General features: G+C 39.8%; 1 protein-coding gene across 3 annotated transcripts; it reads right to left on the minus strand.

The window, feature by feature from the left end:
- Positions 1-750: 750 nt before the first annotated feature.
- On the minus strand, positions 751-25,407 carry SLTM (SAFB like transcription modulator). 3 transcript variants are annotated; one of them, XM_080351472.1, is made up of 21 exons: positions 25,078-25,407; positions 24,231-24,318; positions 16,835-16,899; positions 16,357-16,542; positions 15,895-15,942; positions 14,703-14,730; positions 12,853-13,321; positions 12,239-12,288; positions 10,168-10,286; positions 8,991-9,140; positions 8,791-8,900; positions 8,623-8,702; positions 8,116-8,207; positions 7,733-7,896; positions 6,509-6,683; positions 5,774-5,898; positions 4,447-4,617; positions 3,285-3,599; positions 2,687-2,837; positions 1,775-1,929; positions 751-1,404 (listed from the first exon to the last, which is right to left on the minus strand). In XM_080351472.1, the coding sequence occupies exons 1-21, from the start codon at positions 25,270-25,272 to the stop codon at positions 1,296-1,298; spliced, it is 3,045 nt and encodes a 1,014-aa protein (XP_080207598.1). In that variant the 5' UTR covers positions 25,273-25,407; the 3' UTR covers positions 751-1,295. The 3 variants fall into 3 exon arrangements, with proteins under 3 accessions (XP_080207598.1, XP_080207597.1, XP_080207596.1); XM_080351471.1 differs by having other exon boundaries at positions 2,687-2,825; positions 8,542-8,702; XM_080351470.1 differs by having other exon boundaries at positions 8,542-8,702.
- Between the last annotated feature and the right edge of the window lie 223 nt (positions 25,408-25,630).

The following is a 25,630-nucleotide window of genomic DNA, read 5'->3' on the forward strand; positions in this document are numbered from 1 at the left end:
GTATTAATTAGAGAAAATGCTGTCGTACCAGGTTTGTCTCTCCTCCCATCTTTCTGGGAAGGCTACTTGCTGAGAAACAATTTAGTTTGTTGTTTTCTGCTACTTCATCCCTCTGGCCCACTGCAGGTGGGCAACATCAGTGTGTTCTTACTGGCTCTTGCCTTAAAATTGGCAACTTAAATAATTTAAAAGACAATCTGGACCAGTAAAAACTTCCAGCTCTTATTCAAATACTACTTAACAAGTTGGGGTTTTTTTTTGAGTGGCTGAAACAGCATTGTAAGTATATACTTACGAGTCTTGGACTGACAAGTCTGATCTAGCCTGGTCAAGAGAGATTTAGCATAGGCTAAACCAAAAGGTTTAGAAAGACATCCCTTTTGCTTGAGACCACATCAGTGAACAGCAGGGGGTACCTGAGCAAGACTGCGGCTATAGGATTCCCCAGCCACTACAAGCAAAGTTCATTTGTGGTTCTCTGCTTTAAAATAAGCTGAAAGTTCTGCCAGAGCTTTGCTAGATATAAGGAGTGAACCATGTAATTATTTCTTTAGGCCTCCCATGAATGTTCCTATAGTTGTTGGTACTAATCATCTTGTGCTATCAGGTGTTTCTCCATAACAGTGAAGGAGACAACGAAAGAAGTTGTCGTTGGAAGTTAAGGGCACTTGTTTAGATTTGCCAACATGTCTGTTTCATTATGTCTTCCTTCCCCAAGGACTGTTTCAAAGACTTACTAGAAGCTATACAGAATATGAAGGTTTATTTCAAAAGAATACATTTCCAAGAATACACATAAATGCACTCAATGTAACAGTACCTTCTGCAAAAATAGGTTACATAATACCCAGTTAATGAAAGAACAATCTTATTTCTCTACAAATTAGAAAGCAGAGATAAGAGTCTGGACAACCTTCCAAATGGAGGTTATAGTTGTGTATGTTGTGATAAGTAGCTAACTTTAAAGCATGACACCACAGAGCTAATGTTGGTAAATCAAACTACTAGCACACAGCCGCAACCTATTCTTTTATACAGAATTAACAAATATTTTGGTTCCAATTTGGTATTTTTACACAGCTCTAGTGCCTCAGGGAAAATGCTTATCAAAGATACACAAAAACTATCCAAAATTACAACGTAACTATTAAAATGCCTCCAAAATTGAGAGGAAAGTAATCATGTTAAATTAAAAAAATTTAACCAGGACTTCCAGACAAGATTTCCTGTTTTTAATCAGAGAAAGTTTACAAGAGATTTCAATAAGTTATCTTGAAACCAAGCAGCTGTAGATCTTAGAATCTTCGTGGAGGTCCACCTTCAAATGGCTTAAATCCTGAGCCACTTCCCCTCTGCATGGAATTGCCTGTGATCTGTACAACTCTATTAATTGGTGAAGAGTTACTGGAAACAAAGGTTTTAAAAAAGTGTTAAGTTACAATAAGTATCTAAACTCTTGGTGTACAGGTAAGAGCATTGTTACTTCTCAAATCACTTAACTGTTAAACTCTAAGTCTCAAACCAGACTTGAAACCATGCACAAAAGAGACTTTGCAAGAAGTGCCTCACTTCTGTGCAGCTGAACAACACTGCCATGAGCAACGTGACAACTGTGGAGTTGTGTGCTGGCCTGGAAAGCTGTTTTTTGCATGTTGTGCAGCAGCAACCCTTCAACAGAGAGTCACGCTGCTCGCACCGAGGCTATTGCACTTCCTAAACAACCACAGCTTGGGCAGCTCAGTAGGGAACGGAGAGGAAGGAGCAGTTTTTGTACCTTGTGTGTGGAGACATCATGCCACCTCCACGGCCGTCTCCCATTCTCCTTGTGTCGTGATACCCGCTTCCTTGAGAACTAGGTCCATGCCATTCTTTTCTTGGTCCAGTTTCACGACTGTGGCGTTCAACTACATGTCTGTCCTCATTATAGTGCTGGTAATAAAGCAACAGTCATTTTCAGAATGAAAGGCATATTTAATTATCAACAGGAAATGAGCTTTTCAAGAGAGTTAAGCTTACAGCTTGTTTATATAATATACAAAAGTCAAGCATCTTTTAAGATTTCAGGCCATTGGCAGCTAACCCATGCTTACAAGAGTCCTATTCAAAGTAACTCTAGGTAACAAAAATGAACTAATTTGCAATAATGACTGGGGGCATGCAGAGAGTGAAGTTCCATGAACTCATACTTCATTCCCAGGTCTGCCCTCATCTCACATGGTCACTGACAAGCATGTTCCATATAGCCACAGAAACTTTTTTCCATGGTTCAGGATCTGGTAGCATGGAGCACTTAGTCTGGAGACTTCAAAGACAAGGCTTACAGAAGATTTTTCTCAGCACATTACAGACTAAAATGACCAATGGCACTAAAAGTAGCAGGAAGTGTAAGATTAAGACCCTGAAAACATCAGATGACAACAAATTTTAATAGCCAAATCAGCAACTCATTCAGCTATTGTTCTGATCTACTTGAAAGACGCTACATCTAAGAAGAATCGTGTATATTTTCTGGAATTTCTTGGCTTACTAAAAAACTCAACAAAAAAGAACCTTTAAAATAAAGTAATTTGAAAGTAGCCAGAATGCTTGCTAGTGAGTTATGTGATGCCATGTGGTCATTTTTCCAGTGTGATGTTGCATTTTCCAGTCTCTCGCTCATGCACACAAACACAAAGAGATGACTCACTTGTCCTCCACCTCTTTCTCCCATCACGCCTCGTTCTCCTTCCCTGCTTCCATAGCCAGAAGCACCGCTGCGGCTGCCGGGGGGCGCACCTCTCACGTGCCCAGACACTTCTCTTCCCGATCGATCTGGCCTCTCCCCTCTGTAAAAATGGCTTTGATCAAAATTTTGGTTTCAGTATAATAGAATTAATACCAAATCATAGCACATGTAGACTTCAAAGATTCCTTTTTGTTTTTCTAGCAACTTGCAGTCAGCTTCTTAGAAACATTATTTTACATCTACGTTTCTCTCTAAATAATTAAAACTTAAATGTTATTTGTTTACATCTGCATTCTTGCACAAAAGCCTCCTTACTCTATATTGCTACACACGATTAAGAACAGACTGCTGGGAGTCAGCATCAAGTTTACAGATGAGGTTTAGCATATGTGACAACCTACAGACAATTGTTTGGTAATGCTTTTGGAAAGTGACTGTGCCATTCTTGAGGAGGCAATCTGTTTCCCTTTACACATCAGTTCTTGAGGAACTGCTGCTACGGGTAAATCCTACAAGAATCATCACCTTCACCGGTTTGTTGGTTAGCCAGCAAATTTACCTGCCATCCCGTTTGTCCGCGCTTATGCTTCCCTCGCTCTTCCAATTCGTTTGCCTGGGTGGATTTGAACCAGTCTCTCGTGGATGTCGACCATGTGGTATTTCAGGTCTGTCATGAATGATCACTGTTCTTCTCTCGTCTCTGTCTCCTCGCACTTCTCGTCTGTCTGTATCTCGAAGTTCACTTCTTGGTTGTGGTGGTTCATTTCTTCTGGACTCGCTGAAGTTCTTGGGGTACCTCTCAAACCCTGGCTCTTCTCTTCGTCCTGTTGGGCGAGCCTTTTTTGCTTCACCTTGGTTTACAAAACGTTCTCGCCTAAGTTGGTAAAGTAGGAAAACATCATTTCCTTCTCTCTCGTTTGCCCATTTAAGCACATGCTGAGTATACAAAACTATTATTCATCTTTATGTTACATGTTTATTACTATATATGGGGTATATATCTCAAAGATCCTTCCCACCCCAAATTATATTGATTTCTGCAATTGTAATTTTGAACTCAAGTTCTTACAGCCAGTTTAACATTTCCTTATCTATTGATCTGTTTGCATTTTGGTCAGTATAATGTAAGCAATTGTGGGCCTCCCTTTTGCCTATTATCAAGCATAGGAAATACTAGATTTCTCAAGTCAGCTAGAAAAGATCATTCTGCTTTTATGCTGCAATAAACTAGAAGTCCAGCACCTACAACTACGTAGCCTTAATGGTTATTGGAGATGTTTAATGGAAACATGAAGTTGCATATGTAACCAGCATTTACTGCACAGTTGCACAAACCCTGATGAATGTGACTCATGCAAGTAACACTCATAACTCACTAAATCAGTTGCTTTAGCCTTGCTAAGTTACCAAGTTGGATATATCTAATCCATTGGAACCCACTTATGACTAGATGAGAAATAGGAATAGTTGCAAAAATTATTTCAAAACATCACCCAAAAGAGATCACCAGGCAGCTAATTTAAAGTCCTTAGAGAAAAGTGGACTAGATTCCATTTCATAAACTGCCAGGCCTGAAGACAGAAGAAGTTTCAGAACACTGCTGCAATTCTATTGCGTCAGAACTGCAAAAAGCCTTTAGCACCGCTTAAATTTTGATTAGTTAAGAGTGATTAGTACAGAGATGTTGGCAGGCAAATACCTACCATATCATCTCCACTTACCTATCAAAAGAAGATGATGGAACAGAAGAACCATCTGGATATCGCCCCCGTTCTCTGTGATCAAAATCATTAAACCTGTTCTGCTGGCGACTGTAATCTGAACCATGACTAAAACGTGCATCTGTATCAAGAGCCATCTTCTTATTCTCATTCCAGTAAGGGTCATCTCTCCTTTAAGCAAAACAAACGAACCCTCATCAGTTACATGTATCCAAATCAAGGTCTAATCTGCAGAAAACTGTTAAGAGTCAGCCATCTGTTTTAAAGGCACTCATTTGACCTTTGGGAAGCCACCTACACAGGTAGACTCTTTACAGAGTAGTCAAGAAAATAATTTAAGAAAACAAAACACCCCTCTGAAGTGCAAATTAAGGAGATGAAATATCAATGAAATATGTAATAAAATCCAAGCAATAGTTTATCATGTTTGGCAGTTTAAAAAACTGAAAAAATAAAACCCTGACAAAAATATAACTGTAGCAAAATTTTGTCTTGAAAAAGGCCTTCTAGGAAAATAAAAAGCCTTTTAGAAAAACAAAACCAAGACCAAACAAACACCAAACCAATCAAACAAACAACAAAAAAAAAAACCCACCAAAACACCCACAAACCAGAACAGCCTTCTTGGGAAACAATAATGTAGGAAATGTCACAGCCTTGCTCACTAGAAATATTCACGTAAAGAGTGTCTACGATAAGAATGTGAGTAACTAAACCGCATAATCAATAGCCTTGAAAAATGAAGCTGTTTCTATTAATCTGGTGAAGAAATACTGATGTTCTGCTACTGTATCTACCCTGACGACTTCCATTTACCTTCCATCATACCACCGATATGTTGATTTTATGTCTAAGGTCTCTGTCTTAGTCTTATAATCAAATAAAAATCAAAGCCAGTTCAATTCATGTGGCTCAAACAGCAAATGATAGATGTCATCAGCTTCAGTAAAAATCAGAAGCCATCACATTGACCTCCTGAACCGTCCATTTACTAGAAACGTGAATTCTTTGTGAAGTCAAAGATGGAAATTTCAACCATTAAGGCAAAAGACCGTCTTTTCTCAGCAAATGCACTGAATTGCGTTATGCTCTTTCGTACAACAAGAATTAATTAATGAGATGCTTCTTATTTCAAAATTCTCTTCTACAGATAAGGTATGTTTCATGCTTGGCATAAACTGATGTCAAAAATCAAACAAATAGCAGAAATCCAGTTCTTTTGTGAATGCTTCTTTCAGGTACAAAAGCATTTTCAAGTCTGACGCAAGACTAGTAGCTCTTTATTTTCGCTGAATGCTGTAAGACAATGGTTTGAGAATTAGATTACCTGTGATCTACATCACGTGGACGTTTCAAAGAATTCCTCTTTTCCTGTTCATAACGAAGCTGCTGCTGTTGTCGACGAAGTTCCTCCCTCTCACGAGCAATACGCTCTGCTTCTTTTCGACGTTCCTGCAATAAAAGGAAGGGTGAATAAACACAACAAATAAACCAGCTTTTTATTGGAGATACTTATAAAACTGTTAGCAAATATACAGAACTAATACTTGATAGTTTCTATTAAAGGCCATCTGATAGAATTCATCCTTGGATAAGCATCTAAGATTAAAGAGCATAAGAAATACTTCTCTAAAATTGTAGAGAACAGATCTGGAGAAGCTATTGGCTGTTAGACAGAAATATCTCCAGGCAATTTCTTGTATTGCTATCGTACTTGTTGCCCAGAAAAACATCTCATTAAGTTTGCAGTGATATTCTCTAGGAAAAATCTAGTAAAATTATGGAAGACTAGCATGGGCAATATGATCTGCTGTACTTCAGTTTGAGAGACAGACACGTATAGCCACAACATAAACCAGCAGAAAGAATTTGCCATCAAACTATTCCCAAGTCAAGCACTCAAGATAAAGATTACTGTTGTTGTGCATGTAGATTAATGTAATGTAATGTTTGGTTGGTTCTTTCATGGTCTGGGCGGAAGGATAAAAATTCACAGCAAGTGCAAACTGGGTTATACTCCAAAACGATACTGCACTATTGCTCACAATGTAAATATACACACCTGTTCAATACGAACACGCTCTCTTTCCAAACGCTCCCGTTCCATCCTTTCCCTCTCTAGTTTTTGCCTTTCAATTTCTAACCGTTCCCTTTCTCTCTGCAAGTATTCTTCTCGCTCGTGCATTATCCGTATGCGTTCTCTCTCACGACGCTCCCTCTCAGCAATTTCTCTTCGCCTAAAGAAAAAAGGTAGCAGAAACTCATCAGAAAAAGGTTCTCATCCAAAACTAACATCACCCTAGGCACAGATATTAAAAAAAAACTATGAGAGCAAGGTCTTGACAGAAGTCTTGGTATCAGAAGTCTACTCCTTTTAGCCCCAAGTAGCCAAACTGGTTTTAATATATTCTACAGAACCATTTAAGTAGACAACAGATACTAGGAAAAGTTATATCAAGAATCATAGTTCTTTATGGATATAACGTATATACATCATATTTCTTTGTTGTCATCTAGTAGACAGTAACAACAGCTTAGCAAAGAATATGATTTGGATCTTAAAAGTACTTGCTATTTTAGCTCTTGCCCTCTTCAAGCTAACAAAAAAATTACTTCTTGTTTTCTGTTCAAAAAGAAGACAGAATGACATGGCCGGCCTGACCTGCACAGGTTCGGTACACCTGGCAGCAGCTTCACTTGGATTTCTTCTTCCCACCTCCTCTAGTACAGTTTAAAAGAAGCAAGGAAGGCATTTTTCCCTTAAGCTTTATGCTTCCTGGGAATTCTTTTGTTTAGGGAAATCCAGCTAACATCACAAGTCACTTAACAATCCTTTGTAAACTTTTGGTCGTATGAAAAGAGCAGAATAGAACAGTGTAGCATTTAGTCCTTTTATTTAAAGAGACAAAATTGTATTATGCTTGATCTGTCATTTAGAAGATATACAACAGTTCTTTGTTTAAAACTAACCAAACAAAAAAACCCTGAACACTACTTTTGGCCACATCTCCTACTCAACTTCTCACCTTTCAAAAGGAAAACTGGCATGCCGTAACACCTATGAGATACATCCTCCCCATAACAAACACTAAGCTACGTGTGTACATATATGGCTATTAAAACACTAAACTAGTCCATTAATTCACATAAAGATACTGTTAGGTAGAAGCCCAGACTTTAACATCTGAGTAAATGTTTGACAGAATGCATTCTAATTAGATTTCTAAATATAGTATCTGATCAATTAATGCATGAAATAGCCTTTAGCAAAAAGCTGAATTACTACCTTCGGAGTTCAACAGCTCGTCGTATTCTTTCCAATCGAACCATGTGTTCTCGCATTCTCTGTTCCTTCATCTTTTCAAAAGGCAAGATATCCTTTCTACTCCTGTATTCCCTGAATTTCATTTTATCTTGAATAATACGCTCTTTGTTCCTCAATATCTGTGGCTATAGATAGAGATTACAATAGTTATTTCAGAAGTCTCATTCCTTTAGGGAGATTTCTGGATGCTACATTTAAATATCATTAACTACTTAGCTATCCCAAAGCATACAAAACTTCTAAGCTTAACAGTCTGCAAGAGTTTATTGACTCTTCAATTAAAATATCAACTGTAAGGTAGTATTAAACCAGATAAGGATTGCATCAAATCTACAGATACGTACTTTATCAAACCTTCCTCTTCTGACTGTCCTCGTGTGGCCTTGGTCTCCTTTTGTTTGGTCTAAAATTACAATTTGACCTGGGCTTCTACCACCTAGTAACGGGGGTGAAGAAAGGGGAGGGGGAAAAGAAGAAAGAAAAAAGGTTTAAAAACCACACACATCCCTATCTGCCTATTACAGATTTTCCTTGGCTAAATTTCTATATCTAGATTGAACTGGTAGGAGCATACCAGCACGTCTGTAATTAAGCACTGATATAAAATATGGAAACTTTAACACTGGCTCTGAAGTAATTACATGTATGTTACTGGAGTCTAAAAAAGAACAGGTGTTCAATTGTCTGTTTTCCAATAAGAGCAAGAACATGCTCCCAAAACAAGTCAGACACACAGATTCAACAGGAGGAAACACGGCTCTATTGCATACTTATTCTTTTCTTTTCTTCAGTTTTTTTAGTGGATTCTTGATTAGGGCCACTTGCTCCATTATCACTCTTCTCATCTTTACCTTCTGTTTTCTTGGCTTCTTTACTTTCTTTTTTTTCAGATTTCTCAGATTTTTTTTCTTCTTTTTTGGTTGATGGAGTTCTTGTTAGGAAAGAAACACACAAATGCAATGAGGAAATTTCACCTTAAAGGGTTTTCACAACTTCAGAAGACAAGCAAAATTTCTTACTTGCTGGCTTTATCACTCGATGCAGTCTTCTTATCTCCCGTGCTTCTACTCGAACTAGATTTCTCATCACTTTCCTTCTTAAACTCCTTTTTGGAGGGATCGCCTTTCACCTATAGTTGTTTCCAGAAGCAAATAGGTTAATATAGATTCTTGCATAAGATGGCCTATTTTGGTAAAAGTTTTCATCTCATTAAACCTACTTTCTCAACAGAAATTTGCTGGCCGTGCAGCTCTGTTCGATGAAGGTGTGCAATACATCTAGCCACTTCTGTGCTAGAAGACATTGTTACTATGCCGTAACACTTGGCCCCGGGGCTTCGCGCATTAGTGACCACCTTTGCACCAAGCACCTACATAAACAGATAAAATGTAGGTTTTGAGAGAGCCATTTCTAGTCAGGAAGCAAAAGTATTCCAATAATACTTCTACCTTAGTATATAAACACCAAACCAAACACCACCACCCCACTAAAAGAACTGACACTCCAAGTTTTGAAAAGCGTATCATTGCACAGGAGGTTGCAGCTTTGAGAACTTTATCCCAACTTTCACATCAAGGCATATTAATGCTCACGTCCTGTTTTGACCAGACACAACCTCATGCACATTATCTAAATGCTTCTTTTGACAGTTACTGTCAAAATTCATTCACAAAACCACCACTGATCTGAATTTGACCATTTGTCTGATAGATGAAGCTCCACAAAAAAGTCAGCAGCTGTGCATTAATGGCAGGAAGGTACATAGTTAATACATAATACTACTTATGAGAGAGCCAGTTCTTCAAAGGCATCTAGGAAATGTGTCAACAAAGCAATTTTAGCAACCAGCTCTTTGACACTTGCTTCCTGAGAAGGAAGCTTCGCGTTCCTGCTCCTCACTAGAATTTCTCTAACCACTGTAGCCAGTCAAGTCCCTAAAAAACCAGACAATAACTGTAACTTTTCAAATTCAGAAGCCCTCAGAAAACATTTTAAAAACAGTCTCCCAAAGCAGCTTATAATATAATTTTACTAGTTAACACATTATCTCACACTCATGGTTAAACACAATTGCTGCAGAAGAACACAGCCATTGTTATTTAATTAAAAAAAAAAAAATTAAAGCCAGCCCTAACCAGTCATATTTGTGATATTTCTTTTGCATCTATCTTACCTCAAGAGGAAGAAAAATTTCTTATAAAATTAACATATGGCCCTTCCTGTAAGCATGCACTCTTAGATTAGATGCTGGAAGTACTGGGTTTTTTTAGATTACAGTGGTTAGACATTACATCTCAGACTTTTATTTAAATCAAGTGTCAAATCAAATCTCTGTAATTCAATAGAGGAGAAGAAAGAGACAGACACAACACATGGTATCACACCCCAGGAAATACCTTTCCGTATTTGCCAAAGAGATTTTTCAAGTCGGCAGCTTTTGTGTTGGAAGACAGGCCGCTAACCCACAGGTTCCTAGTTGAACTTCCACTGCTACCACTAACACTGCTTGCACTTCCTGAAACAAGTTTTACAGAACAGCCGAACAATTAAGGAGACACACATACAGTGAATATTGAACTAAACTGTTGCTGAAAAGAGAAACTTAGCCTGTTACCTTTAAGTAACTGTTTATCCGGTTACCTTTCTTGAAAAGCCTTCTATATAAAAAAAATATAGGCCATAAGATTTCATTCGTTTAGCCATGTATTGAGACCAACAGCTTGGCTAACTCACACCCGAACGACAGAACTAGAAAAATCATACAATTCTTTGTTAAAGGCATGCTTTACCCCTCATTCAGGTATGTACATTAAGCTTCAACTTCTGGTTCTTATCAGTAACTTCCATTCGAGAAAATATTTTTAGCACCCCACATTTGTTCTTCATCAGTACGTCTTTACACTACTCACCTTACCGAAGAGATGGCAAAAAGGTAAATAGAGGAGACTTGGTTAATCCTAGCCTCCAGAATAATGTGGTTCATTTCCACAACTCCTTGAAGCATCTGCCCTCCATCCAGAGCAGCTTTTTAAAAATGCTGCTGGATGTAGAACTAGATGCAACCCACCAAAATTCGTTCCCACATGCCAAGGAAAATACTAAAGAAAAGCTGGAAAAACATTACATGCCTTTAAGACCACCACACCACCACTTCCATATATTATCTCTTTTTGCAATAACTAAGAACTCAAGAGATTAATGTGATCTTATTCCCCACATCTTTTAGCCTTATATTATTTAGTTCAGCTTGTTGTTGTTTGCTGCTAAATGCATGAATAGCTTTTGAGTATGTTAAAACATAGCCAGTCATAGACCAGAACTGGATCTCCAGCTGAAGAGGTGGAGAATCTGGCAGTATGCAGTTTTGAAAGGTAATCACCTTGAGGAAAAAAAGTAGTTTTCCTTCTTCAATGCATCAAAATGAACTAAGAGCAAAAGGCAACAAAGCTCAGTTGTCAAACTAGGGCTATCTCGATAATCCTAGATATCTTGATAGCCATGATAGACTTAGAGTATCATTAAAGAGCCACTCTGCTGGCTTTGGCTACGTATTTTAAGACAGGCTTTTGACAGTTACTGTTACAGTTATCATATATGCTACATGAGAGCAGATCTGCTGCATCTTCATTTAATTTCCTTGTAAGCATATAACCATCATGAACAGACATGCGTCTACAGAAGACTGAATTATGTCTGTCACTAAAATTTCTCCTCAGAAATCAATTTATCAGGTCAAGTTCCATTCATTCATTAGTGACAGTCAAGAGACTCTTGCAACAAAGCTTTTTGGCAGAGAGCTAGCAGGTAAAATAAGGAGACACATGAGCTTATACAAATGCATTTGTTGAGCTATGAAGCATCAGTATAACTGGTGACATTAAGGTGCTCTTAAGCTCCACTCTGTGAATTTGTAATCATAATACAGGGTTTTATGGTAACAGACAGGAACTCCAAGGCAGACAAATAGGTCCAACTTTAATGCACTAAACAGCCACAAGCACAATTTTGCCAGCTGGCATCTCAGTTCTTATATTTGGTTAAGAATTTACTTTATTAAAAAATGACCTAGAATTAGGACAAAAAAATTTCATTTGTGTTATGCTTAAGTACTTGCAATTATTTTCTGCTTGTTCTGTGTATCACATCAACTCAAACCATTGTAAGTTCCAGCAGGCATATCTGAAAATTACACCTTCACATCAAAATAAAGACTTAGGAAAAAGTAGAATTTGCTCCCAAAAGTGTTTTGAAATAGGAGAATATATTTCCTTTGAGTCTTTAGAATAAGTAGTTTTGATCTTACAAGGAACCTGGCATAAGGAGAAAAAGTACATAGACATATACATACAGCTAATGACTACTGTGCCTCTAGCACAATTCACTACAGATGGATGATTTCAATTACATCTGCCATTTTAGTGTGGCAAGCAACTTATCAAAAATACTACCCTAAATTGTAATAGTTACCTTTCTCATCCTTTGATGTTGTCTTGCTTTCTTTAGATTCCTTAGTAGAGCTAAAGAAGCAAATTAAAAATCAGAAGAAAATTGAAAATACAGAATTTGGTAAGTATTGCATTTTATACTACTAATACTAATAGACAAGTTAACATTTCAAAAAATAAAAATAAAAAAGGGCTAGACTGTATATCGGAACAAATGATTCCCTTATGGATTCTTGCACTGATTTTCCCCAAGATGCCTGAAGATCTAGATTCTCTGACAACTCTATTCAGTGGATATATGGCAATCTTCTCCAGATTTCAGGACGGGGACTTGACTTCATTTTGTGTTCTTAGAACTGATAGCTGTTCATAACCATCATCACAAGGACATTTAAAAAAATCGTCAAATTGAAAAAAATAAATAAATGCTGACAATTCGACAATGCAATCAGTAGGACATAGTGTCTATACGAAGATCTTGAATTTTAAAAAGTAACTTATGGCGGTCAAAAAAAATCTATAGGCAGGAGCATAGGATACTAATTATAAGATTCTTGCTGCAACCCCCTTAATGTAGAGTGATCTTATTGAATGCTGGTACTCGGTATCGTAAAGAACTGACATAGAAAAACAAACCTCTTTGCTTGACCAGAGGCCCCAGTAGACGAGGGACCTTTCTTCAAAGTATCCTTTTCTTTGTCTCCAGATTCTGCTTTCTTTGAACCTTCTCTGGCTTCCTTCTTGACGGGATCACCCTTCACGCAGTCTTCCTTCTTACCATCTTTATGGTTCTCAGTCATCTCATAGTCCTTGCTTTCCTTCTCCAGGCTCTGTGAAATGGTATCCTGCCCATCCTTTGGCTTACTTGCTTCAGAATCTGTAATTTTCACATTTTTACCTGTTTCTAGGAGGTCATCACCATCAAAATCCAGAGTGATGGCATCTTCAGCCTGGATTGTAACCGATATGTTATCATCCTCAGCTTCTTTCACAGAGGTGTTAGCTTCCATCTCTTCGTGAGCCGTGTGATCAGCCTCAGCTAGGCTTTCTTCTGAAGGAAGACGTTTAGATACTTCTTGTGTACCATCACCAGAACCTGCTTTATCTAAGAGGATTTAACAGGAATAAATACGGCAAAACAAGAAGTTTAAACAATTTCAAATGCATAAGCTAGAATAGGACCTAGAAAATACAAAGCCAGTTATTAGCACCCATGGAAGGTTAGAAAAAAACACAAAGTGTATTAACACAAATATAAATCCTTTACCCAGGATCACTTATTCTTCACGGCAAAACACATTTTCTAGAGACAAGTACCAAACATTAGGAGGGAGAATATGGTTCCATCCTGGAGATACCCGTTCTTCACAAGAAGTAACCATTTTTCCAGTTTAGGATTTAGCGTTCCAGAAGAAAAGAGTTGCATTGGAAGCTCACAGTTTGACTGAATCCGTCTTTGAATCTTCCTGGTTCTAGGACTTCTAGTCTTCCCAAATCCAAAAGAATTACAGTCTTGGAGAATTTCAGTCAGTCTTCCGTGCTCGTGTTCCCTTTTGCTTTTCCTTTCTAAGCAGTTGTTTGGCAGTCAAGTTAGCTGTACAAGGGTGCTGCAGAAAATGGACGAGTGAGCTTTAATCCAGAGTTCGTAGACAAAGGGTTCTCAGTCTTCATCCACATCCACTGGACAGATTTTCCATCTCAGTCCCACATCTCCAACCGTTGGCATCTCCAGCCGTGTTCTTGGATTTGTGCAGATGAGACATTCCAGCCATAGGGTTCCTCGTAAACACGGAGTCTGTAATTTTATCCTGTAACTTCAGTAATGTGTTTATTCCATCTAGTGTGAAGTGATGGTGTTCCATGTCCTTTCTAGTCCACCATACACAGAATCCTTAAGACTTCTCTCCAGGAAGTCTGTTTGCCCAAATACATTGCATTCCTTCTATAGTTTCGCTAATGAGCACAGCTTTAAAAAAAAAGGTAGCCACTCCAAAGGTTTCCAAACACTTGTTTTACCATCCTATATACAACTGGTACTCCTAAGTGACAGTAAGCCAAGCATATGATGGTCCATACATTTTTGGGGTGTTCAGGTCCAGTGTAAGGGTGTATGATTTTGCTCAATTAAACATCAGTTACTGCAGTGCAAGTTGGAAGCTTTTGCATCATGACTTACCGTATATAAAAATCAGAGTCCTTGAATACTATGTTTTTTTTCATTAAGAATCATAGTATTACAACTATATTATACACCTACCACAGTAACTGATAAATACTGTAATAAACTCTTAAGAGTAAAATAACTCTTATGAGTGAGATAAACTCACTGACTGCAATGATTCCAGGTGCTGAGCTTAATAAAGAGACAACTGATACTTAGTACTGGAGACAAGCCTAATATTAGTAAAGAGATTGAATATTACAAGAGAAAGTTCCCTGCTCTAGCAGACTAAAGACCTCTGAACTCCATTAAACTTTAAACATACCTTTCTCGTTTTCTTCGTCTTCTCCATTCTGCAAGAAAAGAAAGTCAATACTAAATATCTCCTACTTTAAAATTTCAGGCAGAACAGTTCATACTTTCCACAGAATTTCTATCATATGAATGCAAATTAATGAACTGAAAACTGACAAAGCCTGTGCATCTCTGTTGTCAAATCACTGAAAATTTCACAGTATCACAGTATGTTTGGGATTGGAAGGGACCTCAAAAGATCATCTAGTCCAATCCCCCTGCTGGAGCAGGAACGCCTAGGTGAGGTCGCACAGGAACATGTCCAGGTGGGTCTTGAATGTCTCCAGAGAAGGAGACTCCACAACTCCCCTGGGCAGCCTGTAAAATTTGCACAAAACTTCACTCATATCTATCTGTAACACTTGTGGTTTGCTATTGGATGGAACACGCAGCTCTTTTCTTCCCCCCTTAACTTAACAGGACATTTCTAAACCGTCCTCGTGTCTTGCTAAAGCTTTGAGAATGGATATCATGCTGCTGATTACTACTTTCAATGAAATGCAAGCAATCCATTATTAGCTTTAAAAACTTAGAAGTCAGAAAGTAGGTAGACTTCCTCCCCTAAGTACTTGAAAATGAAACTATGATTTTAATAAGTATTTACTTGTTTATCATTAACCTCACCAAGCAAAACATGCTGTATGATATGGCCTTTTTCAGACATGAATTCCATGTAACTCAGAATGAAATTCTGAACTTAGATGTCACAGATATAAGCATTAACAACAACAACAAAAACACCAAACAACAAACCCCAAAATAACCAACATTTACCCAAACAACCTACATCCCCCCAAAGGCAAATTTCTGTATTAAAACAGCAGTTCTAAACCCCAGTACAGGCTGTATATACTATGTTAGCATTTGGCATGGCTCTCTGAAGTGTTTTAATAGAGTTTGAAAAACATACCTTGCTAAATCTATGCACTGAATACTCCCAAATTGTAGACAGGAATTTGCATTTAAATAAGACACCTTATTTGGTAATCACATTTATCAGCATTATAAAAAAATATGAATGAAAGCTTCCCACACTGTTTACCTGTACTGTATTACATCATCTGACTCTAAGATGCATTCTTGAACACAAAGCCAGTCTAAAGTGATCTTTTCCAACCGAATAGACATGAAAATCAGGTTAACAGAACTGATTCAGAACTTACATGTACAGTTGGAAAAGTGTAATCTTCTACATCTTGGCCTTCATTTTCCTATAAGAACATAAAAGAGACTTACTCAGCAAACTATTTGTAAGACACTTAAAAATTCATAGTCAAGAGATTCAGTTAACTCAGAAAACATCTTAGTTAACTGGATACATGCTCAATAAGGTGAACATCAACGAGCAGTTCTCATGACTTGCATCTTTCAGTTCACTATTCAGATTATGTATGTCACTAGCAGCACCAGGGAAGAGCACTTGGGAACTCTGGATGGACTGTGGTAGAATTTTACCAATCAATGCCATGTTTGTTTCAGGACTATTCAAACACAAGTCAAGGAGAACAGAAAGAAGAAAGTACCAAATTATCTTTTGGAGATAAGAAAGCAAGACAAACTGAAAAACTAGTTCTGACTGTCTAGTAAGAGACACAGCAAGAAAAAAAAATGCATTTTGCTGGTACCTGGCTTTCCAAATCCTTCTCTGCTTCTTCTGTAGTCTCTGCTGGCTCCAGGTCGTGGTATCTTTTCTTTTCTGCAGATGGTAGTTCTTTAGAATTCAAGTTCTCATCTTCAACAGATTCTTTAAAGTCCTTTAACTCATCATTTCCATCTTGATCACTTGCATCTTGAGTTTCCAATTCACTTTCCTTTTGGTATGAACAAGAGACACTTGGCATAACTAAGGGTATTAGCTATATTCTGAAAAATCCACTTCCAGAATCATTGCTTCTGCAAAATACTGCATCACATCCATTCACAGCATTTAAAAAAACCCCACACCTTCACACCCCTAGGCATCACAGCTGTGATGCTCCAAATTTCCACATAGATTAGTGCAAAGAAAACGGAAGTAGGCTTTGTTGGGTTTTTTTTTGGTAAATCAAGCTAAACATTGAACTTAAATATAAACTGGGTAAAAAATTTACATACTTTTATTACCTTGACAAAGGAATCGTCTTCAACTGAAGCATCACCAGTCAGTTCATCAGCTTCTGGCTTTTTACCTGAAATGACAGAATATGCTAATGACTGGAGCTGTTATGTAGAGCAGACTTTCTTTCAATACTGATTATACCTCGGGTCTTAGTTTATTATTCTCTATATGCTCTAGTTTTTCTGAACTGTTTACTGTAATATATCCCTCCCAAAACTGAGTATTTTTAAGGTGAGGAGAAAATATGTCAGCTGAGCAATCAATGCTGTTGTATAAACAAGCAGTTACATCCCAGTTAGTGATATTAATACAAATCCTTCTACTTTGAGTGATAATGGACTTCAGGTGAACATTCAGGAGTATATTTCTAGAATTACTGGAGTTAACTTGACTTTATGATTTAAGACTTTGGAAAGGGCTTACTCTACAGGAAAATTAGCATCACTGAGCAATTTTGGTTAAAAGGGATCTCTAAAGGTCATAGAGTCCACCCAACCTCCTGCTCGAAAGCAGAGCTAAGTCCCAAGTATCATCAGATTGCTCAGGGTTCTATCTAGCTGTGTTTCTGAATAACCACAAACACAGCATTGCACAGCTTCTCCAAGCCACTTTTTTCAGTGCTTCTCATCACTAGAGGGAATGACCAGCCAAAGAATTGAGTAAGGTGAAGCACTTGGGTTTTCTTCGTATTCTTTTATTTAGTAATGGCATATACCACTGAAAAATTCCATTCTTCTAGCACATGCCCACTTTTCTCCAATGAGGATGGCTCTGTGGTGATCACGACTAGACACAGTTCCCTTTGGAACTCTATGCATTTCCTTAATCTTTTGCAAAAACAAGACCAAAGAACACTAGATATAAACATCCCCATGCAAACACACCCTTTGTAGAGCATTCTGTCTCTTTGATTCCTTCTATCACACACTATCCTATGTGATGGTTTTCAGCAGCTCAACATACAAAAGCACTTCTGTTAGGAAGAAGCTTCACTGTCTTCTACTGAAACTCAGTGTCAACTCAAGATGCAAATGGGATGGCAGTCATTGTCAGCACTTAATGCCTTACTTTTTGATATCACATCCTCCCTCATTCCTTCATCCTCTACTGAATGGCTACCTCAATTCTATAGATACTCAAAAGAAATAGAAAAGAAAAACATAAGCCAAAATCTGATACATTACAGACATTTCTGCTACCTGGAATAGTCAATTTTTGTCAGCAATGGTCTTACATACACAGTTCTTAAATTGCATTTCAAAGCTGGAAACTGCTCAACTACAGGGCAAGAACAGACACCACTGTCTTGGTTTTAGAGTCCAATTGATTTTACTTGTTTCACTGAAAGACAGCACTCTGACAGCACTCACTAGACTCCAGCAAAAGACACATGACAGAAGTTATTTCTACCACTGTGAAACATGAGATCTAAACATTCAGATCCAAATGCATAAAGAGATCTAGCCACTGATTTTACTTCATTTAAAACAAACAAAACATCACTGGTTTATATTTGTAATGCAACAGATTTGTGAGATATTGGTACAAAGAGCCAGCAGCACAGGTGTAGTTTGGGAAGCTGCCTTCCTCAGAAAGAGGAGCGCACTTGCACTGGAAAGGACAGGTTTTGATATGTATCACCACTGATGCCTGAAAGCAAGACTAATCCAAATTTTGTATTACTATTTTAGTATTCTGTGATAGAATCTACAGCCACACACATCTTCAATATAAGTAAAACAGTGAGACAGCAAGGACTTCTACACACACTCAACTGTTTTCTGTTTTATCACTCTCCTATTTTATCTGTTCGGTTTGTTAAACCTGGAAGTCCAAGGTTTTCCTGCATCCCATATTCAGCTAAGCATACAGAGACAGGCAGACACCCAGATGCTAGACATATTTAGCAACTACCTAGGGTGTACTGTCATGAAAGCTGTTTAAATTCACTCATCTTGGCTGAGGCAATCTGGCAGGTGAAGTAGAGCCCAGACTTTACAGGGAATAGCAAAAAAAAAAAAGTGACAAAGTTCCCTCAAGTCAGGCCCACCATTCTGCAAGGGCAGCTAGGGAACTATATTTTATTGACATGTCCACATCAAAAGGAAGATATACCTTCCAATAATGAAGCTGTCCATATCACTCGTTTGCTGTTAGATCAAGCCAGACAGAAATACATGTGTTCGTTAGCATTTTTTTAGTCTGTCTGTCTTTGTAGTAAGGGCCATTTACTCTGAGTACAGAGGTATTCCATGGCATAAGGAGACCCGAAAAATGACGTTCACTTTTCAGCTTTGAGCCAGAAAGTGGTCAGGAGTTTGCTTTCCCTCTCAGTTCTGTGATTTGGGTTTACTTGGATCTGGTTAGAGTTACATTGCGCAAAAGCGACACTTCAAGGTTCTGAAACAGTTTTCAGATGTTGGTACGGTAACTTGCCAAAAAGCCAGTGTCCACAAAAATCCAACACTTTTCCACACTGATTCTCATCCACAAAGGCATACTTGGCTCATAATTTCACATAGTTAAAGTCAGATTGCAACAAACACCTCTCAGAAACCGTTTCTGTGAACTTACTCAAGACCAGTAGCACTTTGAGGAAAATAACTGGCAGGAAAAGGTATGTTAACAATTACAGTCAGAACAGCTGGACCTTCTGCAGACAACAAGCATAGTAGGTCTCAAGTCATACAAATTGTCAATACATGATAAAATGTACGTACAGGCTTATCCATGCAGTGGCTACTGAAACTGTCAGTGGAGTAAGCAGCACTCACCACAAATCTGGGTGCCTGACAACACAAATACTAATTTACCTCGGAATGATGGCACTCCTTTATAAGTCATGCTCAATCCCTTTTCTGGGAATGGCAATTGCTACGCACCATAAAATTGCAACGGGCTATTTACATAAAGAACAAATACTCTTCTGAGAAGCGAGCAGAAGACTTAGAACATGTTTAAAATGTTCGTTTAACGTCATGCAGGTGTAGTTTTCATCTCATTTACAAGCTTTGCAGTAGCAAGAGTCTAGCAGAATCTAGAGGGATATTTAAGACACAAAGTAATATGTGCCTAACTGGACTTAGAAACTTGAAGAGCAGCAAATAAACATCGTCGCTTATATTAACGCTCTGAGGTTAAAATCGATTAGTCTAAAAGCTGGTTTTCATCCACACTGATTCCAAAACTTGGCAGAAAAGTAACTTTAATCACCAAGTTATGATGTGCTAATATGCTACAATATTTTTGATTGCAGGTACTTCAAATGAATGTTCCCATCAGAAACATTTGAAAAATACTCCACGCTAGCAATAAGGTAACTTCCTCTAGATATCAGAATAAACAGCAGAATGTTCAGGTTGGAAAATAACAGCTTTTTGTACAAAGATCACAGTTTTTGGAAAAAGAAAAACTTGCCCATAGCCACTAAACTCCAGGGTGGGGAGGCACATCTGAGGCAAAGAAAGATGGAGCATTTAGTATTTGTTCCACCTTTGAGTTTTCAAACTTCAGTTGGCAAAACCAACTGTTCTCTCACATGTATGGCTCTTCCGATTAACTGTTCTTCAGTTCTTCTTTACCCCAAATATATTTAAATAAACTAGCTTCTGGAAAAAAGTGTCAGATTTTGACTAACTTCGCATACAGGATTGACCAAGGATTTTTGTTGAATTACAGAACCCGTCTGCAAGTATTCTTTAAATCTTGATGCAAAATACTCCTATTATGCACTTTTCCAATGAAAATCCACACAGCTTCCCCTGTATTATCTCAATTTTGGGCAAGTCAGTAAATGCCCTATTTTAAATATGACTCCTTTTTCATACAGTATCTTATGCTGCAGAACTTGGTATAGGCCATTAGCAAGATACTGTTTGTTTTAATAGAGAAAGAAGGTCTAGGTTCAAACCAGTTTAGTCAAGGCCTTATTCTTACACTCACAGCATTTATTCCGTAATTCATAGCAAGTTGCCTTTGTATCATCGTCAAAAGCTTGTCACAGTCCAGTAAAAATCTGCAGTATGTACTGTACTCAGTTGATAAATCGATTTATCAGGCCGCTACAAAACCCAGTTCTATGAAACTAGTTTCACCCTTAACCTCATTCCTATTCTCCATTTTTGTCAACATACACACAAAAAAGTAATGAGAAGGAAAACAAAGATACCACTCACACACACTTTCCCCTATAATTCAGCCTACGCCAACAATCCAGATCAAGTTTTTTTCTGACAGTCTTAGGGAATTAGACATCTCACTTTTTCCACAGACCTTAGGAGTTGCAGTAAAACTGGCTACAAAACACATTCAGATCTAAAGCTGATAGCCATCTGACAAAGTTTTTTTATTTTTTTGGAAGAGAAACCTCCTTCCTTCTTCCCATTCACCTCCCCCTGGCTGCTGTGAGGAGGTTTATCCATTATTCCCATTCTCTGGTCTTTTCTGAGGCTGTACTTTCTTCATAACTCCAATGAATATCTAATATCCCCACCTTCCTTTGTACAGCAATAGCAGCATGGGGAGAAAAAATACTGTAGGACTAGTAGTGCTGTTAATTTTCCCACTGAACAGCAGCAAAATAATTAAAGACCCATTACTATTAGTCTGAGGTTGTAGGGCTGAGGGGAAACAAGCATTAGCAAAAGGCCCACAGCAATCTGCTGGCAAAATCAGTGAAGGAGGCAACACCACTCATGGTGAAGAGCGTGTACCAGCACAAGGAGGATCAAGATAGTAAATTTTAAACAAAAACTCAGTCCTACTCAGTTGTGTAAAGGTTTAAGCCCAGCTGGCAACTAGGACCATGCAGCTGCTCTCTCCCTCCACCAACTAGTATGGGGGAGAGATTCAAAAGGGAAGGGAAGAACTTGTGGGCTGAGATAGGAACAGTTTAATAGGACACCAAAGGAAGAGAAAATAATTATAATAACAACAATATATATATACAAAATAAGTGATGCACAATGCAATTGCTGACCAGCTAGTGACCAATATCTAGCCCACTACCAAGCAAAGATGTGGGACACCAGTCCCATGCAGCTGATCCTGGAGCAAAGAAGACCCAGACAGCTGTTCACATTCAAACATGATCGTGCTGAACAGCCCCTCCCAGAAGAGGGCCGTAAAAGGTGGCTCCCGTGATCTATGAAGCATGAGACTAACGGCCGGGAACAGCTCACTGACCAGCCTAGGTGTCAATCTAGGTGCTGTCCTGTTGTGCTCCCTCCCAGCTCCTATCTGCACCTGCAGCTGGAAAACCAAAAAAGTCCTTGGTCACCTCAAGAACAGCCAAAACATCACTGAGTTATGACATTTTTTTCATATCAACTCCAAAACACAGCCCATCTACTAGAAAGAAAAAATTAACTCAGTCCCAGGCAAAGCCATGGGAAGTTCAGTGTGTTATCCCTCCCAAAAAGGACTGTGCTAAGCTACTAAAAAGAAAAGATTCTAACTATTATGAGGAAAATTAACTCAATCCTGACAAAACCAGCACGAAGTGGCAGGTGTGCATCTTCCACATGCCTTTGAAAGTTTCCTAGGGATTCATTAGGAATGGATTTTTTAAGTGCTAGATTTTCAAGCTTTGAAGGATATTTTCTGGTTATTAGTAATATATTTCAGCAGAAAGCACCAGAGAGGGAAACAATACCAGAATCAGCAGGTACATACAAGACATAGTTAAAAAGAATACACTCTTTCTTACAGTTGGAAGTAAACCAGTAAGACCAAAAAAACATTTTCCCTATACGAATTAGTGAGTTTTTCTTGTTCCACACTTGAAGATTAATACAGCACAAACCTCTCATACTGTTGGCACAAAATTTGCTCATAAGACTTGTAATTCAAAAAGTAATGAGGAAAAACTCCTGAGCTTGCAAAGCGAGCAGATAAGAACTTCATGAAGCTTGTATTTTACTTTGAGGTTTACCAAGAACATACATGTTCTATCCACAGAAGAGGTGGCAGGGAACAGCTAGGGCAGCCCTGCCTCAGGCAGCAGCACCACTAGTACACTAACTGCCTTTGCAGAAGCAAAATAAAATAATGAAACAAGACGCCAGTTCAAGAACATTATGCACATCATATTAATTTGGAGAACAGGAGGATGAAAAGTGGCAGATAAGAAATGTGTTCATCACAGCAGAACAAGTAATCATTTCAGTTTCTACATGAAAAATTGGAGAAGCATTTCCTTATTCAGCTTCCATGTAGCTTTCTTCAGCATTAGTTACCTTTGCAGAGTAGGGAACGAAGAAATGTCACAGAAGAAAATGAAATCACATCGTGAAAGTTTACTTCCTTTCACTTTTATAGGATGTCAAAAGTACAGATAACTCATTCAAAGTTTCTAAGCAGACAGACTTTATTATTAAATTCCCCATTCAGAGCACCAGAGAAAAGCACTAATAATCGCTTCCACCACAAAATTCAGCCTAAGACAAGTGACAGTGGTAGAGGATGGATCATTTCCAGAACAGGTATCTAAAGCACACATATGAAGATTCTTAGCACGTATGTTCAATGAAGAATGCTGTGCATAGAACAGACATTTACTTTCCCAGTATTACTTGACTATGGATGCTCCCAGAACAGAAAACAAAACTAAAAAAAATCCCTTGGAATCCAAATTCACAAAACAATATTTAAATACTTATGCAAAAGAAAACAGGCCTACCATATTCACTGCCAAACAGATTTGTTTAGAATCTAGGTAGTTATTTTTCACAACAGAAAACCAAAAGCCTCCTAATTAGACATTTCACGGTGAACATTCAGAGTCCATTCACAAAGTTCATATTTGTAAATCCTGTCTTCAGCAAAAGGTATGCAAATAAACCCACACAACACAGTCCTCTTCAGGTGGTGGTCCCCCTACCACATATTACAGTCTACTCAGCACTAGTCTAGGTCCAGCACTTTCTCACAGCAAAAGAACCTCTCAGTTCTCCCTCTGCTGTTGCACAAATACTCTTGGATGCTAGAGAGATATCCCTGCCCAGCACCAGATCTGCCCAGCAGCTCCTATACTTGCTTTGCCCCTGTAACACTCCTGAACATCAGGATCTCTGTTAACACAGCATATTCCAAAAATCTCACAGATCATCTACACAGCCTCAGCACACACAGCACAAGTGTCCAGGATCTGCAGGCAGTACAGCCTCATAACACATCTCTTAACCCACTCATTTTCCATGTATATATCCAGCATCTCTATACATTGCCCATACACAGTGACTGAAAACAGATGAGCAAAGCAAAACATCTTACATTACAGAAGTCACAAACAGGAAAGTCACAACTGTATCCGAACCACGTCACAGTTCCACACTCTTTCTTTAAGGTGATATATACAACAAAAATGGCTTAAGAATGCAATGTATATTGATAGATCTTAACCTTTGCCTTTAGCTGGTTTCTTGGTGGGTGTGTCAGCTGAAACAGTTATTTCAATATTATCTGGATCACCTCCTTCCTCTTCAATAGCCTAAATGGGAGAAAAAATGAATTTTTAAATGGATTTCAGTGGGAAGCTAAACAACTTGACTTCAGAAGAAGTCACTGAGCCAAATTATTGTTTTTTTCTGCCTCAAAAGTATTTTATAAAATACTTCGGGTTAAACTTTTCACTTAAAGCTGGAGAGGAGGTAACGAACGCTAACGATAATGGCAAGAGTTTAATCTGTTAAAATGACATTTTCACAGGACAGCTTATCAAGGATCAGCACATTTCTCTTTGAAACACAACACCAGAAGGCAACTACGACATCCGTGATGACATTAAGGGCAGTGCAAAAACAGGACGGAGGGAAGCACAGAAACCCCACGGCAACACCCGGCCCCGGGGCTCCCTCGCGGGCCGCCCGACGAGCTCCAGCGCCCGGGGCGGCGGACGGGCCGCAAGGCCGCGGGGCGAGCTCTGCCGGCCAGGGCTCCGCCAGCACGGACACCGCCAACTGCAACACCGGGCTCCGCCGGCCCAGACACCGAGCGCGGCCCAGGCCGGCCGCCCCTCCAGCTCGGCGCCCGAGAGGGTTGTGCCGGCCAGCCAGGGCTGCCTGGTCCCCGCGGACCCTCACCCCAGCACCGGCGGCTGCACAGAGAGGTCCCGCCCCCCGCACCGGAGGCAGCCGGCGGTGTCGCGGGGGCCCCGCCCCCGGAGCCTGGCGGTCGGCGGCAGCGGGCCGGGCCCCTCAGTGGGCCGGTCGGGCAGGGCCGGCCCCCGCGGCCTGTGCCGGCCTCTCACCTGCTTGAGCCGGGAGATGAGCACGGTCTTCACCCCGGTGATGTCCAGGTTGCGCCGTTTCAGTTCCGATTTGAGGTCGATGACGCGCAGGTCGGTGATCTTCTTGCTCTCGGTGTGAGGCAGCGCCGCGGCCGTCGGGGCGGCGGGGGCCGCAGGAGCCCGCGCGGCCGCGGGAGCCGAGGCGGCGGCGGCCATTTTAGAGCGACTGAGCGCGGCAGCTGCACGCACAATGAAACCCCCCCCCGCCCTCCCGGCCGGGCCGCCCAGTACCCGGATGGAGGCTGCGGCCGACCTGGCGGCGCGGCGCAGGCGCGCTGCGGCTCACCTGGCCCCGGGACCTCCCCGCGAGAGGTTGGCGGCGGGCGGGCCGGCCGGGTGGGGGGTACTGGGCTGCCCTTCGGCCCCGCGGAGCCCGCCCAGGAAGGACGGGCCGGTGCTCGGCACGGCTCGGGGCTGGGCTCTTGCTTCTGCAGGGAGCGGCGCCGAGAGCCATGAGGTGCCCCGAGGCGGTGCGGGCGGCGGCGAGGCCGGGCCTGGCGGGAGGCGTGGGGCC

Source organism: Nesoenas mayeri (assembly GCF_963082525.1).
Source record: "Nesoenas mayeri genome assembly, chromosome: 11".
Taxonomy (NCBI): domain Eukaryota; kingdom Metazoa; phylum Chordata; class Aves; order Columbiformes; family Columbidae; genus Nesoenas; species Nesoenas mayeri.